Source organism: Capra hircus, chromosome 7 (genome assembly GCF_001704415.2).
Source record: "Capra hircus breed San Clemente chromosome 7, ASM170441v1, whole genome shotgun sequence".
NCBI classification, from domain to species: Eukaryota; Metazoa; Chordata; class Mammalia; order Artiodactyla; family Bovidae; genus Capra; species Capra hircus.
The window spans coordinates 50,479,152-50,495,108 of NC_030814.1; the positions used below are offsets into that span (position 1 = coordinate 50,479,152).

Sequence of the window (15,957 nt, forward strand, 5' to 3'; positions counted from 1 at the left end):
AAGACACTTATTGGAGACAGCCTTTCCTCATCTCTCTGATAGACACAGCTTTTAACATTTTCAAAACCTGGTCCCACATTTTAGTGTTATTTATTTTAATTGGTAGTGATCAAGGGTTTACTATTTATTCAGCCCTTTTGTGAGTATGACTCTCTGTATAGCATTGTACTAGGAACTGAGGATACAATTTAGAAGAGGCAAACATCTGTGAAATGTATAAATCAGTTAGGGGTAGACTTTCTTACAGCCTGTCCTAGAATAGCTCTGAGAAGGTGCAGGTCTCTTATACTGTACTGCTAGGTGTCCTGTAGGTTGTATTAAGTTATGGTGGGTAGAGTGGAAGGTAATATTCTAGGCTTCTCTGATCTGTATAGAATACACCAGAGAATTATGCTGTCCTTATAGCTACCATTCTTAACAGGGAATGGCACACTAACTCATACAGAGGACACAGAGTCTTTGCTGTTGGTGAAAATCACCTCCTCTAGACCAAAGGTTTTCAACTGCAGCACTACTGTCATTGTAGATCAGATGACTCTCTGTTGTAGCAGGCTGTCTTGTGCATTGTAAGACATCTGGCAACATTTCTGACCCCTGCTCCCTGAATGTCAATAACATCACCCTTTCCAATTATGACAACATAATATGTCTCCGTACATTGCAAAATATACTTTGGTATGAAAAATCAACCTGGGTTGCATGCAACTAGGAATATTTTTACCAGAAAATAAAACTCAAGAGAAACGTAAAAGCTCTCCTTAGATATCTAGGACCATTGTGCAGAAAGAGAATCAGAGATAGAAATTTTAATTTGAGACAGAGGGTAAAACTGGAAGTTACAGAAAATCACTTTTGAAGGAAACTTTTTAACTTCAGGATATTCTTAAGTTTAGAGTGTACTGTTGTAGAACTTGGTGAATTCCCAGTCCTTCATGCTTTTATGCAGGCTTGGATATGCTTCATTTTAGAAGAAATCTGGGGACTTGGGGATTTTGAGGATGCTTCAAGTTTTGAGATTCAACGTTTTTTATGTTTTGACTGTTTTTTTTAAATGGCTTGTAAAGAATTAGAATAATCCCTTGGGGGTTTCAGGGGAGTGACAAAGTGAAGTGATAGTAATGAGGTCAACATCCTGGCCCTTGTGTCAGGCTGCCTGGGCCCTATCCCAGCTTGGTTCTTACCACCAGTGGGACCTTGGATGAATCTTGACACTTCTCTGTTTCCTCATATGTGAAATGGGTGCATTTATAGTTCCTTAGGACCAAATGAGATTATACAAGTAGGAAATTTCCTTGTTAAGGAAATGAAAAGTAGCTCTTATTATTAACTCAGCATGCTTTTCATAAATTCCAAATAAATTGCAAATTTAGCTATTTCTGTCAATGTTGCACATGTGTTTGGGGGGCAGGTCATTATAGGAAAAATATGTTTGTTATTAACACTGGTAATATAATCCAAAAGTAAGTATTAAAAGCAACCATGATAGGTAAAAATCAAGTTTTTTAATATCTGTCTGGTCCTTGATCTACAAACAAAGCTAGAATGTTAAAGAAGCTCCCTCCATTAGTCAGTTAATAGTGGAACTCAATTTTTATTCATCATTTTTTTCAGTGATACTGATTTTCACATACTTAATTTACATCCTTCAAGAGAATGTTTATTTTTCTGGATCCTTTGCTAGAAACCACATATTGAAGAGATATGAGGAAAGAAACTAGAAGGATATGAGGTGGCTTAACAGCTGTCTCAAGCGTGCCAAGGCCTTGGTAAGAATCTTGGGCCCACAAAGTCAAGTGAGCTTTCTAATTTGAGCTCCAAATAAAAACCTTATAGTTTTTAGCCTTAAAGTCTCTATTCCATGTCACTTAAAAATCATATTATTTTTATTGTAGGACATGACACCAGATTGAAAGTGTAGAGGAGAATATTTAAGTAAAACACATACATAGACACAATTTAGTATGTTTCTTAGTCATCTTTACCTGTAATTCACAATTTCAATATAGTTTGGAGAAGGCAATGGCACCCCAACCCAGTGCTCTTGCCTGGAAAATCTGATGGGTGGAGGAGCCTGGTGGGCTGCAGTCCATGGGGTCGCTAAGAGTCGGACACGACTGAGCAACTTCACTTTCACTTTTCACTTTCATGCATTGGAGAAGGAAATGACAGCCCACTCCAGTATTCTTTCCTGGAGAATCCCAGGGATGGGGGAGCCTGGTGGGCTGCCGTCTATGGGGTCACACAGAGTCGGACACGACTGAAGTGACTTAGCAGCAGCAATATAGTTTAAAGAAAATAAAATTCTTTTTTCCCCTTTACTTATTGTTAGTTTTTATAGTATGAAATAAAGGATTTTTCCTAGGCTTGCTCCTCCACCTAACATCAGTTTGTGTGTGTGTGTGTGTGTGTGTGTGTGTGTGTGTGTGTGTTAGTTGCTCAGTCGTGTGACTCTTTGTGACCCTATGGACTATACCCCATCAGACTCCTCTGACCATGGGATTCTCTTGGCAAGAATACTGGAGTGGGTAGCCATTCCCTTCTCCAGGGGATCTTCCCAACCCAAGGATTGAACCTCGGTCTCCTATATTGCAGGCAGATTCTTTACCATGTGAGCCACCAGTGAAGCCCCCACTTCACATCATGCAAGAGTCACTCTCTACAGCTGTCTGTGCATGAAACCATCACTATGTCCTACCTTATCTGTCTGGGAAATGAACATTTCAAGCAACTTTATTCCAGGCCCTCATCGTTCAGGTCACAGGCCGTGTATGTAAATATGTAAGGGATAGGTAGGATGTGTGCTGTATCCACAGGATGCCTCTTAAAGTTGAATTTCAAAAAAGAACCTATCACCATTATTTCTGTAACAGCAGCTCCAAGTAGCCAAGGGCAATGCAAGTTAAGTGGTCAAGAATCCACCTGTCAGTGCAACAGATGCAGGTCCGATCCCTGGGTGGGAAGATTTCCATGGAGAAGGAAATGGCAACCCACTGCAGTATCCTTGTCTGGGAAATCTCTTGGACAGAGGAGCCTGGCAGGCTACAGTCCATGAAGTCACAAAAGAGACAGATACGACTTAGTGACTAAACAACAACAATGCAAATTAATGCATCAAACGTTTGGACAGCAGAACTTGGGGAGATCTTATTGTCCACATGATATTCATCATGCTATGAAATCAGACAATCACCTTGGCCAAACTAGGCTTAGAAGAGAAAGTGAAAGTGGAAGTCACTCAGTTGTGTCTGCCTCTGTGACCCCATGGACTATAGAGTCCATGGAATTCTCCAGGCCAGAATACTGGAGTGAGTAGCCTGTCCCTTCTCCAGTCTTCCCAACCCAGGGATCGAACCCAGGTCTTCTGCATTGTGGGCGGATTCTTTAACAGCTGAGCCACAAGGAAAGCTCAGGAATGCTGGAGTGGGTAGCCTTTCCCTTCTCCAGAGGATCTTCCCAACCCAGGAAGCAAACCAGGGTCTCCTGCATTGCAGGTGGGTTCTTTACCAACTGAGCTATGAATGAGCACGAGTATAACCATGTGGTCATAGTCCTTTTCTGTAAATTCTATTGTCTTCCCAACATAATCCTCTAAACATACATATCTACTTATGGAAATCAGAAGAATCTTCATCTTGCCTCTTCAAACATACCCTTTGTCCTATAAAATATTTGATTTTGTCCTTTTGAATTTTTGGATCTACATGACAATGGAGATCCAAACAAATTCCTAAAGTCTCTTGTCTTTATCCAGTATCTTGGTACCTGTTCCAAACCTCAAAAATAATAAGTTATTTAGCAAAGATAGGGAAGCACCTTTTTTCAGCTATCTTTTGATTGCTTTCTTTGGGTTGGTGGATGAAGAGATGCTATAATTTGAGCTTTGACCTGGAGGTGTAGTGAATAAAAATGAAAGCATTCTTACTTAGAACAAAGTTTCTATGAAGGACATATCTGGCATTCAGAACCATTTTCACTGAGGCAAGGTACTTTGGTTACAAGTAGCAGAAACTTCTTTTAGCCAGCTTTATTAGGTTTTGCTAGAGCTGACATAACAAAGTACCACAAACTGAGTGGCTTGGAACAACAGGATATTTATTATCTCAGCTCTAGAGACTAGATGTCTGAAATCAAGGTGTTTGCAGGTCCCTTCTCCCTCTGAACCTGTAGGGAAAAGATTCTTCCTTGCCTCTTCCTAGCTTCAAGTGTTTTACTGGCACTCTTTGGTGTTTTTTGGCTTGCTGAAGCATCATTTCAATCCTCTGTCTTCACATTGCCATTTTGCCTCTGACTGTGTCTGTCTTGTCTAACTTTCCATTTTTATAAGGATTTTAGTCATGTTGGAGAAGGCGATGGCACCCCCACTCCAGTACTCTTGCCTGGAAAATCCGATGGATGGAGGAGCCTGGAAGGCTGCAGTCCATGGGGTCGCTAAGAGTCGGACACGACTGAGCGACTTCACTTTCACTTTTTACTTTCATGCATTGGAGAAGGAAATGGCAACCCACTCCAGTGTTCTTGTCTGGAGAATCCCAGGGATGGGGGAGCCTGGTGGGCTGCCGTCTATGGGGTCGCAGAGTAGGACACAACTGAAGCGACTTGGCAGCAGCAGCAGTCATGTTGGATTAAGGCCCATCCTGATCACCTCACCTTAATTTTATTACTTCTCTAAAGAACCTGCTTGCAAATAAGTCCATATTCCAAGGCACTGAAGGTTTGTATTTCAGCATATCTTTTGGGAGAGGGAAACGCATTTCAACCTATAACATCATCTGCACAAAAGGGAATTTAGTGGAAACATATGAGGTGGCTTGTTTAATTGAAGGAAGAACTAAAGAATTGAGAACCTAAAGGGGCAAGAGCATGACTGCCCAAATATCTAAGGAACAGGAACTGCTCTCAGTCCTGCTGAGAGCAGGAGGCAACTATGGGAATAGAGGGACCTTTGCTGACTTTTCCATCTCCACATCACTCTGCATGGCATTCAGAGTTCCAGGAAAATGTCTGATTAGGTCACTCTCTGGCTGGAAAAGTCAGAATCACATCATTTATTTTCCCAACTATATAACAACAAGTGAAGAGAATTCCCAAAGGACTTGGGATGCTATTACCAACAAAAAAGAGAGAAGATGGTAAATGTACAAAACCAATATATAATCTAGCTAATCTAGGCCCTGTAGCAGGAAGTGAGGAAGGGAGCAAATTTTGAAAAAAAAAAAAAAAAAGTTTTCATGTGCTCCAAATTCATCAACTTTTTGTAAGTAAACCTCTAATGATTATTAATACAGCCATTCAGAGAAATTTGCCTTTCTTATATAAGTCAAGAGTGTGAAGAGAATTCCACTTAATCATGATTCTTTCCATTACTGAGTTAGCCTTAGTTAGATTTGGCTACCAGGTCTGTTTTATAGATAAAGAAAATGAGTTCCTGAGTAATTCCCTCTCCCATTCTTTGGTTTGTTTTTCTTTGCACTTTGGTCCAGATCAGGACACTCCACTGTTTTGCTGGGCACAGGGAGTTCCCTGACACAATGTGGTCAGCTACTCTTTGATGCCTTAGAGGGAAGGGTATAATTCTCCCCTCCCAGATCCTATGGCACTCTCTTCTCATGCTCCAACACTGGGCTTTCCTTCTCATTTCACCCTCTCTCCCAAATCATCCTACCACCAGCTTTTCAAAGAATATAGCCTTTGTTCTATTAGTTAGGCTTTGAATTAAGAAAAGAAAGGAAGAGGTGGTAAAAATTAACAAAGTGAATTGCATAAAATGAAGGGTATAAGGGGGTGGCTTATCATTAAATGGTATAAAATCTTAAAGAATAGACTTAGCCTCCAGGCTGTCTTTTTGCATTTTTTTCCTTTGACTTTTCCAAAGACAAATGGCTGATAAGCTTACCATGGTATTTCACTTGTTGTCAGATTCAGTGAACTGTCTGGGCATGGAAGTAATGGTCTCCAAGATTGGAACAACATACAAGGAGCAACCTAGGAGTTAGAGGCCAGATCGTTGAGTGGGGCAAGTTGTACCTTTCTCTGGAGATAAGAAGAAAGCGAGTACCATAGGCGAGACTTCCTTGGTGGCACAGACGGTAAAGCGTTTGTCTACAATGTGGGAGACCCAGGTTCAATCCATGGGTCAGGAAGACAGCCTGGAGAAGGAAATGGCAACCCACTCCAGTACTATTGCCTGGAAAATCCCATGGACAGAGGAGCCTGGTAGGCTACAGTCTGTGGGGTCGCAAAGAGTCAGACACGACTGAACGACTTCACTTTCACTTTCAGTAACATAGGCAAAATCTGAGCTCTGGAAACCATGAGTAGAGAGTCCCTGGAGAAAGATCAGACCCTGATAAATGGAAATAAGATGGTCTCTACCAGTAGGTAGGAAATGATGGAGCAGGAAATATTTGAAACTTTACTTTCTTGGCAGCAGAGAAACAATTAAATGCTTCAGTCCAGAAATAACACGTTAATTTTATTCATAACTCAGGCCAAAATAGTCAATCGGCCCCACTCAGCCACAAGGAGGCCAGGAACTGGACATATGTAGCAAACAGCAGTGATGATTTCCACTTGTCAGAATGCAAACTCCAGGTTCGTCCCCCTCAGGCTCTATTTCAGGAGATCTTTGAAATCTGCATTTTAAGCAGATCTCCTCAGGTGAGTCTAATATAGAGAAGAAGGGCAGAATCCCTGGACCAAAATTTAAAGAACACTGACTTAGAGCATCAACTCGGTATAGGTAGGTATCAAGAGGATGAGGGCAAGTTTGAGATACCATTCTTAGAGCTCAGATGTAGGGCCAACTCTGGGTTACCTCACGTTGTTGTCAGAAGGACTGCGTATATCTGGATGCAGATGCCCAGAGAGCTGGGCAGTGGTCTTTAAAATTCCTAAGCATGAAGGTAGTGTTAGGTCTGTGCCTGAGATGGAGCAGACTCTCAGGTATATGTTGAGTTTCTCAGGTATCGGGAGAGAAAGAGGGACATGGGACCAATGTCTGGCAATGGTTCGCATATGTGTGATCTAAAGTTTATATTTATAGTAGCAGAAACTCACTGGACAATACAATATTTTATTGTGCAATTGCTTTTTATTTTCTCTGTTCTTTTCCCACTTCTCTCTCCCTTCCTCTCCTACTCACTCATCTAATTGCCCCCTTCTCATTCCTTTCTCCTCCTTTATTTTTATTCTCTACTTCCCCCTCTAATTTGCCCCTTTCCCACTCTTTCCTCTTCTTATTTTCCTTCTCCTCTGTACCTTTCTCTCATGAATTATGCCTCCTCCTTCTTCCTCTCATCTATCCTTTCCTTTGACACCCACCCCCTCTATTCTCTCTCCAGGTATTATGCCATCTGCTGCCAGCCTTTGGTCTATAGGAACAAGATGACCCCTCTGCGCATCGCATTAATGCTGGGAGGCTGCTGGGTCATCCCCATGTTTATCTCTTTTCTCCCTATAATGCAAGGCTGGAATAACATTGGAATAATTGATTTGGTGAGTACTCATGCAGACCGTATCGGTTTACTGTTTGACTAACTTGGTTTGCTTGGGATTCTAAATAAACAAACAATGTCAGGTTAGGTGGGTATCCTAAGAAAGATCCTGACAGAGTAACAACAATAACAACAACAACAACAGCAAAAAGCAGGCTAACATTTTTGAAAGTTTACTCTATGCCAGAAAGTAGTACACTAAATACATGTAATCCTGACAGCAGCATCCCTTTGGGAAAATTATAATAATTTCTGCCCATTTCACAGATGAGAAAACTCAGGTTCAAAAATGGTGAAGTAAATGGCAATCCACTCCAGGACTATTGCCTGGAAAATCTCATGGACAGAGGAGCCTGGTAGGCTACAGTCCATGGGGTCGCAAAGAGTCGAACACGACTGAGCGACTTCACTTCACTTCACTTCAATATGCCTGTGAATTCACAGCTAGTGAATAGTGGAACAGGTATTCAAAGCTTAGCAGACAAACTCCAGAGCCTGAGGGATGTGATGTATCCCAAGAGGCCTTCATCTCATTTCATGCTGAGACCCTTTGAAGCCTAAGGTGACCCATGGAAAACCTGTCATGGGGGTGGAGGTTTCCAGAGAGTGTATGGGCCCGGAGTCCAGAGAACTGGACTCTTAGCCCAGCTCTGTCACTGAGCCACTTCCTGAAGGGCTGTGATGAGAAGATCCTCGGGTCCTCATTGGGAACAGTGTCTTTGAGCAGTGCAGGAAAACACAGGTTGCAGGCATCTGTCAACTCCTGTCTAGATGCTCTTGGAGAGTTTCCAATTCTGACATACTTTGTTTTCAATATCGAACTTGCATTGATGATTGAAAGCTATGATCTAGATCCATTAGCAGGGATATATATATTTTGTTTTTTTTCCCCCCTAAGGAAGTTGTCAGGCAGTCACTTTAAGATGGATCCCAGGACTCTGACCAGGGAATGGGGAGGAGAGATTGAGAGTGAACTCTGACCCAAGAGGACCAGTCAGAATAGGAGCTGCCCCTTCCTCTCTCCATCCCATTCCTAGCCCCTAATCTTGCCTTATTCTTTGTCCAGGAAAGGATATCCAACCCAAGACTGGGCCAGGATTTGCATGTGGTATGTCAGAACGAGAGTTCCTTGGGCTTCTGAAAGAAATGCTGGGGACAGAGGAGTGGAGAAATGAAAGGGGATCCGTACAAGGGAGACTGTATGGATATTTTTTTTTAATCCTATCCCTTTTCTTTCAAGCTTTCAGTTTTATCATTCTTGGGGGAAATGAAATTCAAATTTCTAATAATGAGTAGATAAATATAATAATGGCCAGCAAATGTTAAACACTTACTGTGTGCTGAGCCCTGTGTTAATTTAATCATTGTCTCACTCAGGACTCACAACAGTGCTGTGAAATAATCCTGTCATCATCCTTAGGAAACAGGGTCAACGAGATTAATTCACATTGGTAGGGAATGGCTGAGACTAGAGCTAAGCCCAAGCTTACTGGACCCAAGAGTCTATGTCCTTAAGTTTGTGCTAAACTTAATCCCTAATGGAGAAGACCTTTGGAAGTATAAGCTTCTGTGCATCAAAATTTGTAACAAGGACTCAGCACTCTTACCTTCTGATGTAGAACTTCCAAGAGAAATAACCTAGTGAACTGTATTCTTTCGTGACAGTGAGATAGAAGCATCCCCTGTTTAGTTCATGTAACTGGGGAACGGGGCATCTGCTTACTATTAACATGCTTTGTGTTTGCTCCATGATATTGTAATTGCATTTCATATCTTTCACTCATTTGCGCATTCAATTGGCCTAGAAACTAGCGTAACCCAGGTGTTCATTATACCTATGTAGCTGATCCTTGTTATTCATGGTAATAGAGTTGCTGCAAATACTGAATTAGCAAATCATGAATCTTTGTTCCTAGGTGAAATATAGGATTAGGTTCCTGTGACTTGAGGCAAATAATACTGAGATAAAAAGATTTGATAAAAATGTCAATTCAATAAGACTATAACCTTACAATATACTATAAGACAAAATACTAAATGTGTACACAATGAATGAAATAGCATATTATTTATCATACATATTTTTATTCGTATCTCTGTTCATGTGTATGTTCACACTGGATGCAGGCTGACCTCAGGAAGGGAAGTGTCATTGGGTTACACAGCTCTCTTCAACCAAGATCTATTCCTAGAGAAGACTGATAACTAAGAGCCATCAGCATGCAGAGTTTATAGGTGGAAAAAAAGTCTTTCAGTTCCTAAGATGAATCTAGTATATCACAATATTCAAGGCGAGTGAGATTTATACCAGTAATGTAACACTATATGCCATTGTATGAATTAAAGAAAGAAGAGAAAACCCACATGATCATCTTATTACTATCAAAAATGCATTGACAAAATTCAATATACAATCATAATTTTAAAATTTTTTCATCACAGTAGGAATAGAAGGGAGCTTTCTCAAACAGAGGGCATTGACAAAAAACTGACAGCAAATGTCATATTTAATAGTAAAATATTGAAATCTCCCCTCCTGAAACTGGGACTGGAAACATGGTGTCCACTGTTACCATATTTATTCATTATTGTACTAGAGATCTTATTAAGTTCAATATGCAAGGAAAAATGGTATTAAGACTATAAAGATAGAAATGAAATTGTCATTATTTGCAGATCACATGATTGTTCATAGAAAACATCCAGAAGAATCTAAAGATGAAATATTAGTTACTAATTTAACAAAATTGTTGAATACATAGCCAATATACAAAAATTTTTCAGAGTTCTACATATTAGCAGCAGACAGTTTGGAATATGAATTTAGCATAGTACTATTTGCATTAGAATAAAAATGCAAATATTTAGGTTAAATCTGGCAAAAGATGTTTGTACAAAAATGTAAAATATTACTGAAATGAATTCTGAAAGACTTACATAGAGAGTAAGAATTATCATGCTTGTGAATTGGAAATCTTAACATTGAAAAAATGTCATTTTTCCTCAGTCATGCTATTCTAATTTCTATCAAAATTCTAGAAGATTTTTATGGAAATACTGAGATATAAGAAGACCCAAAGCAGCCAAAAGCATATTCCTCTCCTACCATCATGGTTCTATAATGCTGTAGGCTTATTAGAAGAAAAACAAAAGCTTTGCTGATAAACCTTTTTTATTTTCTTTCCCTTCACCCTTTTTCTTTATCGCTCCCTCCCTTTCCTTCTCTGTTCCTTTCCTCTTTCTTTCAACCTTCCAAATCCTCCTTTTCTCTTCTTCTTTTTTATCCTTTGTGTTTTCTGACAATTTTTCTCATTCTTCTCCTGCTTCTTCCTATTCACTTTTTTATTCCTTTCCACCCACCCTACTTCTTCACTTCCTCTTTCCCTCTAACTCTCAGATAGAAAAAAGGAAGGTCAATCAGAACTCTAACTCTACGTACTGTATTTTCATGGTCAACAAGCCCTACGCCATCACCTGCTCCGTGGTAGCCTTCTACATCCCATTTCTCCTCATGGTGCTGGCCTATTATCGCATCTATGTCACAGCTAAGGAGCATGCTCACCAGATCCAGATGCTACAACGGGCAGGAGCCCCCACAGAGGGCAGGCTCCAACCAACAGACCAGCATAGCACTCATCGCATGAGGACAGAGACCAAAGCAGCCAAGACTCTGTGCATCATCATGGGTTGCTTCTGCCTTTGCTGGGCTCCATTCTTTGTCACCAATATTGTGGATCCATTCGTAGACTATACTGTTCCCGGGCAGGTGTGGACCGCTTTCCTCTGGCTTGGCTACATCAATTCTGGGTTGAACCCCTTTCTCTACGCCTTCTTGAATAAGTCTTTTAGACGTGCCTTCCTCATCATCCTCTGCTGTGATGATGAACGCTACCGAAGACCTTCCATTTTGGGCCAGACTGTCCCCTGTTCAACCACAACTATTAATGGATCCACACATGTGCTAAGGTGAGTGCTCTGGGGCTTGTTATGTGCAATTGCATGACTTAGAAGAGGTAACTTTCGAGTTTTCTGTTTCCAGATGAATTATTCTTAAAAATCTGTATAGTATTTTCAAAGATTAAAATAAACTTCTCCCATCTGTTAATAGAATAGAGTAGTGGATAAGCACTTAGGCACTGGGGCACAATGATCTGTATTCAAATCCAGCCTCCAGAGTTCTTTGACTTCAGGCAAGTCATTTAACCATTGCTGAACCTTTGATTTCATTTAAAAAATGAAAATCATAATCACAATTTCTACATCACAGTGTTTTTTTGAGAATCATATTAGCTAGTATGTATAAAGCATATAGTACAGAATCTGACACCTAGTAAGAATATAGCATATATTATCTACTTCTATTTACAGGTACTATTTTAGGGTAGTAATTAAAGCCATAGTAAAATAGTCTTTATTTTGATCCTCAGTGCCACTACTAATCATTTGCATAATCTTTCTTGATTTTTACTTTTTTCAACTGTAAAAAATGGTAATAAATATAACACCATCATATAGGACTTTTATGACAGTTAGGGGTAATGTATTCATATATGGCCTGACACATAGAAAGTGCTCATAATACTACTAATAATATTGTAAACTAATAGCATATAACCTGATACCATAAGATGGCTATAAAATAACATGATAAGCTAAAATAAAATAAACAAAGTGATAAATGTGCAATAGTAATGCCATATGATAAATGATATAATGGAAGTATGGACAATGTAGACTGGGGGTATGAGTAGGAAAGAAGCTGATTTGGTTAAGAGAATGAGGGAAAACGTCACAGAACAGCCTTTTATAAGAATTTTAGACTTGGAGGGGATGTCACAGAAGGCATTCCAGATAGAATGACCAGCATGAGGAATATGAAAGCAGCATTGGAATATGACAGAGTGGGGAAATGTCAGGTGATTTACCCAAGGTTACATAGGTTGATGGAGGTAGGAGAAAATTTGGAGTTGAATTTCAGTGACTAGGCATGATGCCTCTTTCCAAACTCTGATAATTTTCTTGCTACCCTGCCTTACAGTTGTTCTTAGCTGTGAAAAGCCATGTATGATAAGTACATTTATCCTTTAGCAAAGATGAATCATCAACAACATTTTTTTCCTTTGTCCTGAGATGCACAGGAATTTCAACAGAGCAGTTACTTCTCTGAGACAAGCATTTAATTTTTCTGATGATGACAATATTTAGCTGTTTTGGCAGCTGAAAAGTGGGGACTTTTCATTTGCATGTGTAAGAAAAGAAGAAAACATAGGAATTTCTATGAAATATCAATACTTTGCTTCAGAGATTTCTCAGAAACATAAATTCAGTTTTCTGCTACTGGTTTGAACAGACTTGTAGTTAAATCCTAGTATGATGTTGAGATTCCAGCTGGTGGAAAGGCCTCAAAGGATACTCCTATAGGCTGGCATTCTTATTTATTAATAATTATTGTGCCTTCATGAGTGTCGCAGAAAGGATCTTACAGTAAAGTGAAGTTTGTGTATAAGAGCTTCTGTGTGGATGCCAGAGAGCTTTTAGTTATTTAAGCTTAGTTGCCTACTACTTAGAGAGTCTGTTCTAGTAGCGCCTTTATTAAGACAGTTGTTTAGAACTGATGCCTTTTCCCCACAGTAACAGTCATAGAGTTTAGGGTTTCTAGGGCAGAAGGGCAGCCCAGGAAACCTATTTTACTAATACTGTATTATTTCATACCTCCTGCTTTTGGAAATCTGCAGCATGATTGTTAAGCAGAGAGAGCAGTTTAGAGATGGCTTATGTGTATATTCTTCACACTTTGTTCCTAAGATTTGTTTCTTCCTGAGGCCATGAAAAGTACAGGAAATTGGTATCAGGTATTTCACTGTGGAGGTGAAGAATCTTGTAAGACTGGAGGTAGCCTATACAGAGAAGAGAAAACTATTTGAAACTTGAATCCACTTGAGTGTAAGCCTTGCAAGGACAGGAATCCTGCCTGTTTTATTTCCTGCGACATAACAAATGCACAATATGGTGCTTGATGGATAATTTAACAAATCATAAAATTAATTCTCCAGATTGACTATTTTAACTCAATCTAAGAAAAATGTGTGTTTTTCCTAAAAATCTCGCAAGTAGGACATCAACAAATGCAGATGAATGAATGAAATATAAAACCTGTAGCAATGAAAAGTAAAGTCAGCTTTTATCCTACTAACCCAGCCCCTAGACAACAATTACCACTAGTCTATAATCTTTTCAGTGCATTTACAAATATTCATAAAACAGATTCACAGATTTTTCTCTCTTCATTTTACATAAATGGAGCCATTCTGTGTATACTTTTCTGGACCTTGCTTTTTATTCTTTAACAATGCATTTTAGAGATCATCCCACTCAGACATATAGATCTAACTCATTATTTTTAACTGTTACATAATCTTCTGTACTAAAAATACATATTACATTTTATTTAATCATTTCCCATTAATGGATATGTAGGTGTCTCCAATCTTTTGCTGTTACAAACTGTACTATTTTTAATGTCCTGAAACACACTTCTTTGTGCATGTGCCAGTATTCCTTTCAGTTAACTACTGAAAGTGAAACTGCACTATTGACAATTATGTGCATTTAAAAAAGTTATGCTTACCATAACACTGACCTCCCAGAGCACCATAGTACCTTGCATTTTCATCAGCAGGCTGTGAGAGTATCTGCTACTCTTTCCCTTCAATGGGTATTATGCATCTTTTATTAATATACTACTTTGAAATATGCTCTTTCATTTTATTTGCATTTCCCAGATGATTTGATAGATTGGCCCTTTTTAAAATTAGTTATTGACTGCACCTTCCTATATTTGGTTCTTTGTGTGAAAACTATGTTCTATTTTTCTGATTAATTTCTGGATGTTCTTTATTATATTCCAAATGTTAATCCTTTGTTAGATAATTTGCAAAAACATACTCCCAAACAAAATCTTCTGCTTGATTTTGAATTTTGGTTCGCTTTTTTCTTATAAAAGTTTCAAATTGAAAAAAAAAACTCTTCTTATTTGACCTCTTGCAGTTGACTCAGTTTTTTTCTTGAAAATTTCCTAAACTAATTTTCTTAAACACCATATTTATCTGGTTTTCCTCTTAACTCACTAGCAATACCTTCTGAGAATCCTTAACAGGTTCTTCCTTTTCTATCTGGCCTCTAAATGCTGGAATTCTTCAGCACTTGGTTCCTAACACTCTCCTCAAACTACATTCTCACTTTATGTGATTTAAGCATCCATAGCTTTAAATGCTTTAAATCATCATGCTGTCAGCCCTCTCATTAATTTATATCTCCAGGTCATAGCTGCCCTTTGAACTCCAGACCACAAGATCCAATTTGCTTCCTTGACAACCCCATTTATATGTTTCTTTGGAATATCAAATTTCATGCATCCAGAATAGAATTCTTCTATTTCTCACACCCCAACCACAAATTTCCTGAGTCTTCCCTGTCTCCATAAGTAGAGCTATCATCTACCATATTAATAAATGGCCCTGAGGGAGAGCTAACATGTTAGAAGGAAGACTTAAAGGTTTTAGAAAGGAAAACCAATCAGCCAATGTTGGAAATATGGAGTTAAATCTAAATAAATGCAAAATTTAACCATACAAGCAAAATATAAGTCACAGAAATGTAGGATGATGCCTGAACAAATTTATAGCTTTCTGTGTCAAATTTGGAACTGTGTGTCAGGTTCCTCTTCCAAGGCATCTATTGACAAAGTATGGGGCAGCCCACCAGAGACCTCCTTCCATAGCATTAATAATTATGATTAGGATCATGATGCTTAACATAATTCCAGAAAAGTGTGCCAATTACTGTATTCAAGAACTTTGAAATCATTGTTGCATTTAACTTTCACAACACCAAAAGAATTTGGTGTTATAATTATTGTCATTTTAATGATGAGTAAACCAAGGTTTAGAGAGGGTAAGTAACTGGCCCAAACTCATACAAGTAATAGTAAATGATGAAGCTCGAAGCTGGAATCAAGATCCTACTCTTCCTGACTCCAGAGTTCAGTCCTGTCCAGCCCACTTAAGAGTCAGGAATAGGGTTACCACTTCTTATGTTCATCTTGACTCTTGGATAAATTTGATGAGACATTTATCAGTCTGTCAACTCTGCCATCATGCTCATGTTTCTGTATCTTGTCTGCAAACTGTGAAGATTAGTAACTTGTTCAAATCCAGGCATTTTTTCCATCTCTTTTCTAAAAAGGAACTAAAGTTATATCAGATAAGTCTATTCTTTGTAATCTCATATTGACTTCTTGCCTGGGCACACATTGACTATTCAAAGAAATAATAAACTTAATAGAAACTCATCTCAGGGTAGATATAACCTCTTCTATAGAAAACACCCTTTTTGTGTTTTTTCAATTGGATCAGTTGTTCTTCTCTGCTTCCTCTGAATGGCAGTGACCTGTTTATAGTACTCT

The 15,957-nt window shown here is 39.0% G+C and overlaps 1 protein-coding gene across 3 annotated transcripts in view; it reads left to right on the forward strand.

Moving 5' to 3' along the window:
- The window catches only part of HTR4 (5-hydroxytryptamine receptor 4), a 200,332-nt gene that overhangs the window by 129,147 nt on the left and 55,228 nt on the right, over window positions 1-15,957 (forward strand). For all 3 annotated transcript variants that reach the window (XM_005683139.3, XM_018050182.1, XM_018050181.1), the window contains exons 5-7: window positions 7,341-7,494; window positions 8,560-8,601; window positions 10,891-11,459. In XM_005683139.3, the coding sequence (XP_005683196.1) occupies window positions 7,341-7,494; window positions 8,560-8,601; window positions 10,891-11,459 (765 nt within the window). The remainder of the gene's footprint in view (window positions 1-7,340; window positions 7,495-8,559; window positions 8,602-10,890; window positions 11,460-15,957) is intronic.